General features: G+C 40.8%; 1 protein-coding gene across 11 annotated transcripts in view; it reads right to left on the bottom strand.

Moving 5' to 3' along the window:
* fat1a (FAT atypical cadherin 1a) overlaps nucleotides 1-14,513 on the bottom strand; it is a 102,082-nt gene that overhangs the window by 39,744 nt on the left and 47,825 nt on the right. For 9 of the 11 annotated variants that reach the window (XR_004931107.1, XR_004931108.1, XR_004931109.1 and 6 more), the window contains exons 5-10: nucleotides 13,150-13,479; nucleotides 12,330-12,546; nucleotides 10,526-10,594; nucleotides 9,923-10,062; nucleotides 546-821; nucleotides 116-326 (exon numbers count right to left, since the gene is read on the bottom strand). Coding sequence is in view for 8 of the 11 variants with exons in the window: in XM_012859332.3 (XP_012714786.2) it covers nucleotides 116-326; nucleotides 546-821; nucleotides 9,923-10,062; nucleotides 10,526-10,594; nucleotides 12,330-12,546; nucleotides 13,150-13,479 (1,243 nt within the window). In the remaining 3 variants the exon portion in view is untranslated. The remainder of the gene's footprint in view (nucleotides 1-115; nucleotides 327-545; nucleotides 822-9,922; nucleotides 10,063-10,525; nucleotides 10,595-12,329; nucleotides 12,547-13,149; nucleotides 13,480-14,513) is intronic. The other 2 variants (XM_036137490.1, XM_036137491.1) reach the window with 1 other exon arrangement.

Consider the following 14,513-nt stretch of genomic DNA (forward strand, 5'->3'; position numbering starts at 1 on the left):
TAATAAGCTGATTTAATTTGCTGTATTTCATAATGAAATCTTTTCAATACACTGAAAAAAAAAAAAAAAAAAACTTGGGGAAAGTGTGGCCCGTCAGAATGGCATAGCGACATACCGGACTCGATGCTGTAGGTGACTTCAGCATTATAGCCCTTGTCTTTGTCAAGAGCAGTGACCTGCAGCACAGCCGAGCCGATGGCAGCCGATTCAAACACACGGCCAGAGTAAGGTGTGCCTATGAACCAGGGTGCATTGTCGTTGGTGTCATCCACGTCGACAATGACACGAACAAGATTCCTTTTGACTGGAATGTCCTGATCCCGAACCTAGGAAATAAAAAACATATTAACAGAGTTAAATGTAAAAGTAATGAGGGAATAATAATAGGGAAACCAGAGCAGCATAGATCCATATCCTCATTAATTTTTTTTCCTTTGTCGGCATAGCAAAACAGCTTCAAATTAACATTGTTCGACCAAAAGTAACAACATAATTTTCCTCTAAGCTAAGAGGTTCGTCTTTTTAATGTGCCAACGCATTCATACCATCACAGTGAGGATGTGGCGGTGCATGGTCTCGTGATCCAGCCGCTCCGTGGTGTACAGAGCGCCCGTTCCTGGGTCCAGCCGGAACTTCCGCAGGCTGAAGGGATCGGTGCTGCTAAGGAGCGTGTAGGTCAGTTTGTTTTTCTCATCTCGGTCCAAAGCGCTGATCTGCAGGACCTCAGTGCCCGCTGGCTCGTCCTCAGGGATGTTCACAACGTACACCTGCTGGGAGAACTGTGGCCGGTGGTTGTTGGTGTCGATGACCCGAATGAGCACCTAGAGGAGGAGAGCAATTAGATTGTAACAAATTACCTTGGTCCTCACAGACAGTAAAAGGTATGAGTTGACCAATTATGCTCTTATGTTTACACCGAGCATTGCTACACGTAGGCTGGTATTTGAAGCAGTCTAATTAAGTCCAGTGGTAAAGCTTCTGCTCAGTATTTAAGAAAAGGCATGGTGGGGTATCCTTTTATGGTCATGGTACCTAAATAAAAGTTCAAATAAAACAATTTACACATGCAGGGCCCTGAAAGTTATTTCATAGACCTTTCCTTCTTTCATAGTTACAGGTTTTTTTATGTAAAGTGTGGCACACTTGTATTCACCACCCTTCACTCTGACTTCCCTACATAATAATCAGCGCAACTAATTGACCTCTCCTGTCAACTAACTGGAGTCCAAAAGAGACCAAAGTTCAACTTTTAGGCCTACATGCAAAACACTATTTTTAGTGGAAAGGAAACACGGCACAACATGCTGTACACATCATTCCCACTGTGAAGCATCATGGTTACAGCACTGTGCTGTGGGATACTATTCTTTAGCAAGGGCAGGGAAGCTGGGCAGAGTTGACAGGAAGATTGATGGATCTAAAAGGCGGGCAGTGCTGAAAGAAAACTTGTTAGCGGCTCCAAAAGATGCGATACTGGGGTGAGGATCGCAGTAATGTTGTTGGTGTATAAAAAAAATAAAACATACAACAATGAAGCTTGGACAATAAAGTCGAAGAGGTATACAAACTTCTGCAAGCCACTATAAATGTTACTATGTTAAATGTTTCTCTCTTTACATAAACTAACATTCAAACTTCTTTATTATGATGGCCTATACACCTGGGTCGATTACTAAAACAGAAAAGCTTTCAGTGAAACATCATGTGATGCTATACTACAAAACCAATGCATCACTAAAACATCTTGATGGGTTGCAAGCTTTGTGCAGAAGCATGTATTTGAGCAGGGAAGTATGCATCATAAACTGAATGACAACGGGCCAACAATCAAGGTTAAGTGAAAATGAAACTAATAGCTGGATAAAGAAGGTTTATTTCATTATGTTATGACTACTAAAAGAGTCAAAACATATTTAAATGTCCTTATGGAGGGGAAACGCATAAAACTAACTATACACATGCAGTCTTGTGAAACAATCTCAATATAAATTATCAATCAAAAGATTTGTGTAGATCCACACTGGGTCTGCAAACACAGAAGCCCCTCAAACATTTCACACATGAAATGTGAGGAGTGGGGCAAACTTTTCATACAGCCATGAATGAGACTGGTAGCTACAACAAGCATCTTCATGCCCATGTCTGTCCTGAAAACAGATTTTAATCTAAACGAGACATTTGTAAAGTCTAACCAAAGGGGTTAACCCTTGCTAATACAAAGTAGGATGTCTTAACTTTGAACTCAGCTGGGAAACACATTATTGAGTAAAACTGGACCATTTTTGTTACTAAAGTGGAATAAACTTATTTTTAAAGATAGAAATGAATATTAAACATTAACGTGTGAACATTTCTTCATATAAAGAACATTTAATGGGATGTACTAATTGTTTCATGACTGTACTAACGTTTTAGTTTCCACGTTAAAAATGTGTTACTGTATGAGAGATTGACGTTTTCCCCATTCCAAAACCAAACTCCTAACGCCTCCAAACTGTAAAATTCACCGGGGAGCGTGTTTTATCAACACCAGCCACTCGTCTACTGGACTTCCGACAGAGGATTACGGAGAGCTGCCGGAATGCCATCTTTGCTTCCCAGAGCGGCGAGGGGCTTCCACCCTTGCCAAACATGGGGAACAAAGGGATCAGGCTAGATTAGACACCTGCATACCAGACACCAGGGGGTGATGTCCTTTAGGAAAACAGTCGAAGCCGAGCTGCCAGGTGCCAAGTCGGTGGAGGGGGGACACAAAAGCCTTGAACAGGTGGCAGCTCACTAGCTAACCGGGGTTTGTCAGATCTCTGGTCAAAACAATTGCCTGCTTGGTTTTTTGGTGGTAAGAGTGTTTGTTAGTCGTTGTGAGCTGATACAAGAGGCAAATATAGACCCAACCTGACAGGGCTGATAACATTTACAATCTGCTGTGTGCTGTGATGTTGGCATTGCTGCTGAGGCTCACAGATGTCATCTTGCAGGGGGAGCGCTGGGACGCATGCTGTCTGTCGGAGCCGCGTTCTGGCTGTTTGCCACGGCTCCTCTGTTACCAGCAACCCATATCACACTGCTAATCGGGACATGAAAAGTACAACAAGCACATCTTTCCGAATCAATATTAACTCAGAGACAGCAAACAACTCCCAGCATCAGCGTGACAATCTGGTCTCATTCCAGGCTTGTCTTCTTATGCCGTGCCAAGAAATGTATAGCTCCAGATCCCCGATGTCTCCAAATCCACCTTTTATGCGCGCGCAGCGTGCACCCAGCCTCCCACTCGCACCAAAACAAGCACATCAATTCTGCACTTTCACATATGCTTCCACACAAAGAAGCTGTGCAATGGTTCTCCATGTGGCCCGGGACAGATAACGCCTTTTTTTGAACAGTGAGAAAGGTGGCAAGAGCTGATAGGGCTGCAGAGAAGCCGAAAGGAATGGGACCTGGTCAGCCGCATCTAGATCTATCCACAGTGTACTATTCCCATACGTTTTATAAAGCCACACAAAAGCCTTTTTACCCCCACATCACACATATACACATAAACTTGCCTTTCCCTTTGCAAGGAAGACTGAAACAACAGTTCAAAGGAACTTGGTCCCCAAACTTCACAAAGCAGCATGATGCAGCCTGACTGCAGCAGAAACGCTGGTGTAGAGAAAAGCTCTGTAGTCTTTGTGTACAGCTTCCTGAGGGAGTGTTGAAGAGAAACAAGATTGGGTCTGAGAAATAGACATGACAGATGGAGATACTGAAGATTAAAAAAAGATAGATGAGAATAAGAGAGATGAGCAGCAATAAAAAAAAAAAACGAAGAAACGCTCAAGGGAACGGTCAAGTTTGGGATTAAACTAAAATCAACTTGCAAACAGGAGACACAAATAGGCAACATAATCACCTTTGATACTAGAGGCAGCAAAACATGCACTTCCAGCCAGCAGACATATACGAAGGTGGGGGATGTCATAAGATCCTGCGATATCTAAATTCCTCAAACAGAAGTCTCTCCTCCAAAGATATTTCTCGTAACTGTCAGCATGTAACTTAATTAATCTGAGCCCGTGATTTGAAGATGAGCGCTTCAAAGTCCATATATCAACATACATTTGTTTAAGGGCAAGAAAACCAAAAAAAAAAAAACATTTTGAAAAAATAAATCACAACTGGCTGATGAACACACTTTTCTGAAACAAAAAAGAAAAAAAAGTTTTTGAACCGCCCCCCCTTACAACAGGAAGGCACAACCACTTATGGAGACGACACGGTTCATGCCTCATTTTGGACAGATAGCTTGAGCAGAGAGTATGCAGCGAGACTACTGAGCAAAGTAAAAAAAAGTTAATCAAGTAAGAACACGCTTTGCATTTCTATGGTTTATGCTTTTTGTCAACCTGAGTCCTGCCAGAATATTAGTTTTTGGAATCAGATCTTGTGCTTCAAGCAGACATTCATCGCTTTGATGAATTACAGGCTCAGCGAGCCATGAGGGTTTTTTAAATCCCTCTTAGGAGGCTGGACTGTTAGGTCTCCAAGCTACTGCTCACGAAGAACATTTTTGGGTAGACAAATCAAGATACAAATCTTCACCTGATGAACTCAAATTCAAGCTGTAGACTTTAATTTCAAAACGTTTGTCCTGAGAGGACTCTGTTATGCATTGATGCCCAAGTTCAGCATTCCATGCGCAACGTCGGTTTTCTGCAACTTTCGGTTTCATTCTTTGATGCTTTGTGCTCTCTTTTTTATACATATTTATCAATTCCAGATCTGAAAATGTATATAACTATCATGAGGTACAAGCCCAAACATAATTGAAAAAGAAAATGATATATGACCCCTAAAATCAACACCCAAGCATTAGATGTAGCTGGGAATGAAATGCAAATGAGCACTGACAAACAACAACAGCCTTTCACGCTCACGGCAGCAAAATGTGTAATTATAGCAAATCTTCAAATGAGATATAAAGAAAGGCTTAGTAATATGGACTGAGATAACAAGAGGAACAGGAGATTGAGAACAGATTGTGAGCCGAACAGCTTGAGGTGCTTCTCAACAGCCAAGGGAGGATGTCGTATAGCTGGAGACGTGGGAGAGGAAGGGAGGCTCGGCTGCATGCCGAGGCTGCCTTGCTGGCGCGGGTCCTGGCTATGAGGGGCCTGAGCCGGAATGTGGCTCCCTCCGTCTTCATCAGCTGATCCTTCAGAGACGCTTTCATAGAAATACGATGATCGAATGGAAAGCACACAGCAGAGTGGCCAACTGTTTTCTCTAGACCTCCCACGGGCCAGAATTCATTATACTGTTATTACCAGTGGGTCCCTAGAGCCTTAGATCTGATATGCTCTACATTTTTTCAGATCAGTTTGCTACTGAAATTTTAAATCATACGGAATATTAATAGGGAAGAAATTTAAAACGGAGCCTTATAAAGCACGAACATTCTTTTGTGAGCTATCCAGAGCAGGGCATGAGGGAGCAGTCATTGTTCTCATTGTGCAGGACAGAAAAACCCCAGCCAGGTGATAGGTTCTGGGCAAAGGCAGGCCACTGGCACAATGTTTCCAAAACAGGATTAGCAACGCCCACAGCCCACTGAGGTCAGGCGCTCCTGTTTGCACTTTAAACTGACCAAACAGAACGATCATCAGTCCTTCACATATGGCCTATAAATGCAGAAAAGCTTGAAGGCGCTTATATTGAGCACAGCATAAAGAAACACAAAGGGGACTAGAGAGCAACAGAGAACAAAAAGAGAGGAAACATTCCTAAGAGAGAGAAAATAGGCCAGCCTGTCTAGCAGAAAGGCATCCACATGACTTTGATTTGTGGAATAGATAAGTCTAACTTTCAGCTTTCACGAGGTGCACCGTGTATGACAGCGTAGATCTAATTTGCAGGAAAAATCTGGTTCTGCCAAAGCAAAACCCAGACTGTGCCCAAACAAAATAAGTTCAGTTAACCAACCAACTTTTTTGTTTGCATGTACTGCCTGACTCAGTTGTCTCTATTGTCCAAAAATCAACCTGAGACATCAAAAGCCCTGCAAGCCCGTCCTTTAAAAAGTGGCCCATCACTCTGTTTTAGCAGGAAAATAAATCACAATCGTGGATTAACAGCAAGAAAGCAAGAACTAAATATTAACCTTTCAGTGTGTGTCTTTGTGTAATCTAGCAGCTAAAAAGTAACTGGAATCCAAATACATGCAACATTCCTCCAATGCCAATTACTTCAAGTGTAATTATGTAACTTTTCTTTTGCTTTGGGCTGGCTTTTCAAAATCCAGGAAACTGTTCTCGAATAATGAGAAATCGACTTGTTACCGCAACCGGCCCTGATTGGTGATCGAGCCAGTTGGTCATGCCGACAATAACACTCTTCAGTGTAAAAGTTGTGACGGAGTAAAGAAGAAACAGATAGCTATTATCTCTATCAATAAAGTGCTTGAAAACAAAGAACTAAAGGTTTTAGAGGCTTTACAAAGAAAATTGTATTTTGTACAAAGGCATCTCCGCTGTTCCTTCAAGCTGCTACAACAAGTTGTAAAAGAGCACATGTGATATCTTGTGTTTTAGCTGGGCTTTATCTATAGCAAAGATGATATATTTGTTCTCTGTAGTTTTGGGATTTCTTTATATAAGTCATTGATTCATTTTACTCTAAAAAAGTATTTTGCTGTTATTCATTATTCTGAAGTAAAAAAAAAAAAAGTCAGGGCTCTGATTGGTACATCCTTACTCATTACCGTGCTGAAACCATCAAGTCTCCCACTCAAGTTGAATTGCTCTCTCTCAAAAAAAATTTTTTTTCTTATTGATGCTTCATATTAATCTCACAAAACGTTAAGAAATTATACATATAATCAAGTCAACAACCTGGCCCGCCCAGCACTATAACCTATTTGGCAAGAATCCCTGCAATATCAAAATTACCTATAATCCTATGGATAATGCCTAATTCCTACAAGTAACATATTGATTCCTTTTATTTCTTGGTGTTTATTTAGAGCAACCAGTTGGAGCTGTTCATCTTATAATATATGGTTTATGGAACACAGAAATCCAGTATATCCTCTCTGTTGACAGAAAACAGCTGACTTACAGTCATCAGCTGAGTTCACAATAGCACTTGGAAGACTATTAACTATGGAATGCAATTTTACAGTTGGTCAACAAACACTAAGAGTCAACGAATAAAATAAAAACGAAATGAATCAACTCAAACCAATCTCCACTTCAATTCAATGTCATTTTCCTTAAATCTGTTAAGTGGATCACAGCAGGACACTGGAGAGAAGAACTGTCTTAAATAAGACGAGACCACCTGGAGAACAAGAATGAGGAAGTGTTGCCATCTGCCCTGACCTTTACGAGTGAATAATTTCACTTAAAATGTCACAAGATGGTGTATTGCTAAGAGGCTTTTAAACAACTTTCTGTGGCCAAAGCTTTTAAGAGAGAACACAACAGAGAGAAAAATCTTAGCTGAGAAAACAGGAAGTGTGTTGATGTTTTTAAGGTTTCGCTCTAAACTAAAGGACACGCCGCTTTGGCAGATGAGCTCCAAAATGCCAGCGAAGGCGCGCTTCATCCAAGGCTCAGTGGAGCACAACAGCCAGATGATGAAAGGCTTTATTCATACAGACTGACAACAAATACATTATTTTCCAGCAACAGTTCTCTGAAGCCCCACTTTGAGGACAAAGGACGAAAGATTTCGAATGTCATCATCCTGTATGGACCAAACTACCATGTGAAAAACAAGGAAAATCTCATGGACAAGGCATGACCATCAGAACAAAACCCAAAGGCTGCTTGCATATTTAAAAAGCTTTTATTGTGGCATTTAAGATTATCTATCAGCTGGGGTGTAACACAGCTACTTCATATTTAGTTTTGTCCATTCAAAAAAAGGCTGTTTTAATGGACTACTCTCAGAGAAAAATGAAAAGACTATCCCTGACTCAAAGAGAGGCAGAGCAAATGGGGAAGAGCTGACGGGGCTCAAGAATGCACACTTGAAACAAAAAAGCTTTGGTTAGACAGCGGCATCATTACAGCAACTCTGAAATGAGACGAGGAGGGACTGATTCCACTGCACGACTGTCAAACTAAGTATCCTAGCTAACAACATGAGGGAACATAATTCTGCTGCTAAGAGAGAATCTTGTATTTTTGTTAAAAAACTAAAATGCACTTTTCTTTTTTTTTTACAGGCTGGATTTTAATACACCTGACCAATGAATCTAGCCTCGTGAGACCATCCTGATCTCGCGAGCATTCAAGGTTTCACTTGCAGATCAGTCTGGCTACTCTCCGTTAAAGAAAATTTGGAGCCGTTCACCAAACGAACGTCCGATCAGCGTTGGCTTTGAGGCGGGTTGAGGTGTGACGCAACGAGAAGCGCGACAGTTCAGTCTAAAGAACATGGCGGCTTCAGCCGATGAAACTAGCGTTAGCGTGGCTATCGAGCAAGTTTTATCGGAATTACAGAGTATTTCTTTGCTGAGTTAACGAGCCTTTACCTGCAGCAGCAAGAGTAGCTTGGCTTGTGGTTGTGTTTTCGTCGTCGCTCGTAACAGAGCGACGACGAAGCATGTTGACGAGTACGTCATATGCTTCGTTGATCTGATTGGTTTATTTGGCCCGTCTATCACCAACATAGGCCAATCAGCTAACCAGTATTTTCGCCCCTTCCCAAAATTACTTCAATGGAAGGTTTCCAGAAGGATATGCGAAGCAAATCTATCTGGCGGCGTCAGGTTACAATGAATCCAGACCAACCATGTAACTGTGGGACTTTATCAGATCCACTACCGCTCATCAATGTTGGAGAGTCTGCAGCTGTGAAGACCTCAGCCAGTAGCATATGAACCGACACGGCCTGAGGAATCACCTCTTCTCCTTCATAAGGCCCGCTGACAAGTGCATCCCCACAAAGTGAAGCTTCCACATGTCATGTAAATATGGTCTTTATTGAACTCCTAGCTTTAACCATCTGTGTTGTTCCACGCTGGTGGAATAACCTTAGTAGCACTACAAGAACAGGGACGTCCATGTCTACCTTCAACAAATTCTTCTACATCCAGGTCTTCAGGATAATTTTGTAAATAAGTCAACCTCCCTTGCCTTGTTACCACTGCAAACGTTCGGTATGCCCTCTTCGTGCTACACTATGCAGACAAAGTGTTTGCGTGGCGTAGCATGAGATTAGGTCATTATATGGTTGGGTCATTATGACAATTTTGCAACAGTGGCACCTATGTGCTAAGCATAGCTCCTACCTGGAAATGTTTTCACTTGCCAAAAAGGCATGTGGCAACCTGACTTATCTGAAAATCAAATTTTAAATGCTAGTCTCTTACATGTGTAGAAAGGTAATGCTGAATTACAATATAGATTCAATGTCACGTATCTTTGTGTGCCATCCAAAGATGAGGCCACTTGTCTTTCAAACTATAGTTTGAAGGGTGTTTTAAATTTGAAACCCAGCCAACCTGAAAAGACTTGAATTGTATGAACTGACTAAATGGACAAATAGTGCAAAACATTTGCTTTGCGTTTATTAAAATCTTTTTAAAATATTCACATTTAAAAAGAGCCTATGATTTTTCTTTTACAAATTTCTAACCATTCAAGCATAATGTGAAAGCAGGAATATAGGACACAAGAGTATCTCCATCTTCATTTAATGACTAGACTTTAGCCCTCTAGAATGAGAGAAGAGATTTATACCTAACAAAAGGTTTTGTTTTCCAGTTCACCAGTCAAAAGCAGTGATAGCATCATAACATCATTACAGCCCAACAGGTCATTTGATCCACTAATAACCCATCTCTTAACTCCCACTATTCCTCGCATGAGACAAACAGAACTATGACAACTGCCTCATCAGCCTCCAACTGTTTCATTAGTGTTTCAATTACCTGAGTGCTGACAGTTCGTGTCCCATCTGTGGCTTCCACTGTCAGGTTGTAATTTGATTTCTGCTCTGTGTCCAGGGGCCGCGCAACAATCAAGGTTCCACTGGCCTTGCCTACGTCAAAGCGGCTGTCGTAATTACCACCTGTGGTTTTTTTTTTTTTATGCAAACAACAAAGAAAAAAGATTAGAGACAAATCCTGACATAGTTGCAGGCATGTCACATTGTTAGACAAAGACGAAACAGGAGCAAACGTGAAAACATGATCATTAATTTACTGTTCTGCCAATGTCAAACATAATAAACACACAAACTGATTTTGATGTTATTAGCTCAGCAATATAGATTTGCTTCTATTCATTTCTTTAAACTAAATACAAATAACATCGGAACGCAATTAGTCAGTGATACATTTGTAACGATACCACACATATTGTACTTTAGCTGACGAAACCTAAAACTGATGCTAAAATCACAAACAAAAAAACAAAAAAATAACACTATGGAAGATCACAAGCCAACCATAACCCACAGGCAGCACCAGAGACAGACAATGTCACATGATCTCTTAATACAGCACAGCCTATTAGGAGATCCCAGCAGCTACCTTCTGCTGTACAGTTGTGGTCACATGCCATCTGAAGGATGTAAAACATCTCAGAATCCTCACTGCCGTCTTGCAAAAATCCAACCAAACAGAACATTCCATAGAAAGAGGGAAGGCAATGAAAGAGCACAAAGAGGAGGAGAGAAAAAGGAGACGTGTCAGTCAGACATTGATTAGAAGGAAATCAGGCAGAGGGAAAGGGAGAGGAGCAGGCATTTATTTTAAGGGAAGCAGTTTTAAATCTTTTCATATGTACCGTGGATGCTGAGAGTTAGAAGTGCACACTTAGGAGAAGAATTACTATGTATGGGCACTCAGAGAACACAACTACTTGATAACATGTACTTAACAGAAAAAGAAGAAGAAAGTAAATTAATTAAGACTGTTTAAGGGAATTGCTAATTAAATTTGCTCGCACTATTGAGGACAAAATCTGTAACTGAGGAAAATTGTACAGTTTCAAACTGGTGATGTGGCAATATGTGTTCTCAATGTGGACAAAACAAAAGTGCAGAAAAAGAACCATTTTCCAGTGAAATTGTGTTTTCAGCTTTCAATTTGTCAGCTTGTTGCCCAATAGTTTATACAGCAGGAATCCATGTGTTAGAGACTAACTGCCACAAATTCTCTATCTGTGGCATAAACTCTGATGTTCACCTGATTTCTCACTTCTTTTGGTGTATTATTTTTGGACTTACGTTTAAAGTGATTTGTGTTTTTTACAAACCAAGCCCCTTCATGAGGAGCCCCTGTGTTACATTCTTAAAGGCTACTAAAGATGCATTAAATTTGCACTCTGAAGTCAGAGCGTTCTAGTTGTCTTCTGCTTATCTGAGATCAGGTGGTGGCGGTGACAGGTTCCAGATGGAAACCAAGACGCCCCACACCCAATGCATTACCAGACCAGAAAAGATACAGTCGCTAAAGCTAATTCTGAGCCCTAAGGTCCTTTCCCAGTTGGATGTGCCTGCAAAACCTTTAATAAAAGGCACCCAGGATAAAGGACCCCATTTAATGCAGATATTTTGATCTCCGAGACGGAAAAATGCCAAAATTGGAATTCGGACTTGGGGAGTTGGTGAGCCCTTACCCAATATCCAACATGGCTGCCGCAAGCATAAAAGCTATTCTGGGTTGTATTCTGTTATATCTGAGATGTATGTTTTAAAGTAAAAAGAAATGCACCCATAGCAGTTAGCAACACAACAATAAGCAAATCCCGCTGCTTTTCACCAACAAGAACGTGGTCAACATGTGATAAAAACGTGATATTTTTACAAACATCTTAAAGGTTAAAGAATTTCAATATGTGTTCAATTTAAAATTTTTAAAAATACGTAGTAAAACAGAATTGACATTTATACTGGATGGGGCTGACATTAAAGTTTAGCTATCAGTTTCATTCAATTCAATGTACCTTAAAGTTTTCACAGATGTCTCCCCATCAAAGTAACTAAACATTAATTATTTGTTTAAATAATCTAGGATAAATATTAAGTGAAACATAACATGTTGGTTTGTTAACTAAGGCTAACATACGTAGCTATCAATTCCATTCTACTTAATCCACCTCACGTAAATCTATGTGATCTTATCACTAACTACCAAAATTAACCTCTTGCAGTTGTGCAGTTTTCTGAAGCTGTCAAGCTAAAATAAAAAAAAAACACAGAAGATATGCAGCAGAAGAAACACATTCACTATATTAGTCCTAGAAGGTGTTGTTGAACTACAAGCCACAGGAAGAAGAACATTCATTCAGCGTGCATAAACGTAGAAATATTGCACATAAAGAAGGCGCTACCTGTGATTTCGAACCACACAGGAACATCAGAGGACTCTGTGGCCACGACGCCCACCATGTGTGCCACTGGGTCGCTTTCCATGACCGAGAAGCTAAAGGGAAACTCCTCAAAGCGCAGGGGAGCGGCATCAGCTGGAACCTCCGGTTTGGGGATCCACTCGATGTGCAGGCGACAAGTAGAGGATTTCTGAGGCCGTCCGTTGTCGACCGCTTTAATCTGAGAAAGGAAAACGGCCAAAATCTGTTAGGATTTAACTTGTAAATGAGTTTCTGAAAATCTCTTTTCGTAAAAATATCTCTGAATTCTCAGACAATAGCTGACATTTTGCATATTGAATCTTCTTTTGTGAACAAAGATTTAATGGGCAGGATTTTCTTGCAGCAGAATGCATGCTGTAAAAAAAAAAAGGGGGTACGGTCAAATTTACTAAAAGAAAACCATTAACAATTCTACCAGCGACATGTGATGGAGAAACCTAGAATAGAAAATGAAGCAGGATTAATTTTCACATACATAACACATTAGTAATCTCTGTATTGCTGTGACATTGTGATAAGGCTGACAACAGCCAAATGGTGGCGGCTGAGAAAAGTGGCTCATGGTGAGACAAAATAAAATCTGGTTTAGTCAGATCAACAAAATGAATATGTTTTATTTACACTTGCGCAGAATAAGGTGGGGTAAAAAAACAGAGGGTTATACAGCTCAGGAAAAATAGAGGTATAAAACAGTAAAATAATAAACAATCTACTGCTAGATTTTATAGCTTAATGACTCAGCGGGCCACATGGTTGTAAACCCTTCTGATTAAATACTCACCGTAAGAATGTCATATTCTCCAGCAGAGGAGAACTTCTTGGACGACACCAGACCGGTCTTGGGCTCAATAAAAAACTTGCCATGTTCGTCTCCTTCCTCGATACTATAGGAAATTTCGGCGTTTGGGCCTTCGTCGCGGTCTGAAGCAATCACCCGATACACCGGGTCTCTCTTCGTGGCTCTCTCTCTCTCGGGCCTCTCCCGCTCGGGCAGTCGGATCTTGTAGATCTTCTCCAGGAACAACGGCCTGTTGTCATTCTCATCGAGGACCTGAACGATGACCCGGACAGTGGTGGATTTGGGAGGAACGCCATGATCGGTAATGGTTATCTGAGGAGAGACAGTAAAGATTTCAAAACTAGGAAGTTTATTGACTGAAAGGCTGAAGTGATATCGTATGCAGCCAACTTTAAACCATATTATCTCTTGCACTCTCAATGCCTCTTTTGTTGACTTACAGTCATAATTGGGGAGTGGACTAAAAATTAATCAGAGATTTCTTTCATGGTCACATAGTTCTGGGAGTGAGCGTAATATCTAATCAGAAATCTCTCTTAGTGTTTTGTAAAACTCAATCTGGAATTGTGCTCCAGAAATGTATTTCATAAGTATGTCATTACAAAAAAATCAAGGGTCTCATTTATAAAACCTTGCACGGAACATATCTTAAAGTTTACGAACACCCAAAAAAAGAAAACGGGCTACACCCAAAAAAAAATAATTCAGATTTATAAAACCATGCGCGCGCACACCAACAAGCAATTTTTCTTTATAGATCACGGCTGAACCGGAACGTTTGCGTACCTGGTTCCGCCCCAGGTTCTGCCCTTTACCCGCCCAGATTCAACCAGAAATGGTCAATGCAAAGCACCTCATGAATGATAATGTGGGTTAAAAATGTTTCAGCTGATTGTTATTTTTTTTATCATGGTGAAATGGCAACCACGGAGAAAAAGCAAAGAAACTTTGAAAGGATTTCACAGAAAGGTGTTTATTAAATTTGTAAATCAGAGGTAAAAGCACAGATGTTGCCTACATTAAAAGAACCCGCTAAAAATTAAACCCCATTGCTGTATTAAACGTCGGATGACAGCCGTACTCTGTGTTCAAATCCTCTGAGGCTGTGCGTTCAGATCAACATTCAGAGGGAGACCAGGAGGAATGAGAAGTCCCCCCCCCCCCCAAAAAAAAAAGTATACCATACATTTTGTCAATTTTTTTATAGATCCGATCTTTTGTGTGGAAAGTGGCGTACGCCTGTTTCAGGCACCTTGTCGTGCGTACGGAAGCTTTGTAAATGAGACCCCAGGTGCCAAAAGAAAAATAAATATTGGTTTTGTAGAATAAATAACTATATAATCCTG

This window comes from Fundulus heteroclitus, chromosome 5 (assembly GCF_011125445.2).
Source record: "Fundulus heteroclitus isolate FHET01 chromosome 5, MU-UCD_Fhet_4.1, whole genome shotgun sequence".
Classification (NCBI taxonomy): Eukaryota; Metazoa; Chordata; class Actinopteri; order Cyprinodontiformes; family Fundulidae; genus Fundulus; species Fundulus heteroclitus.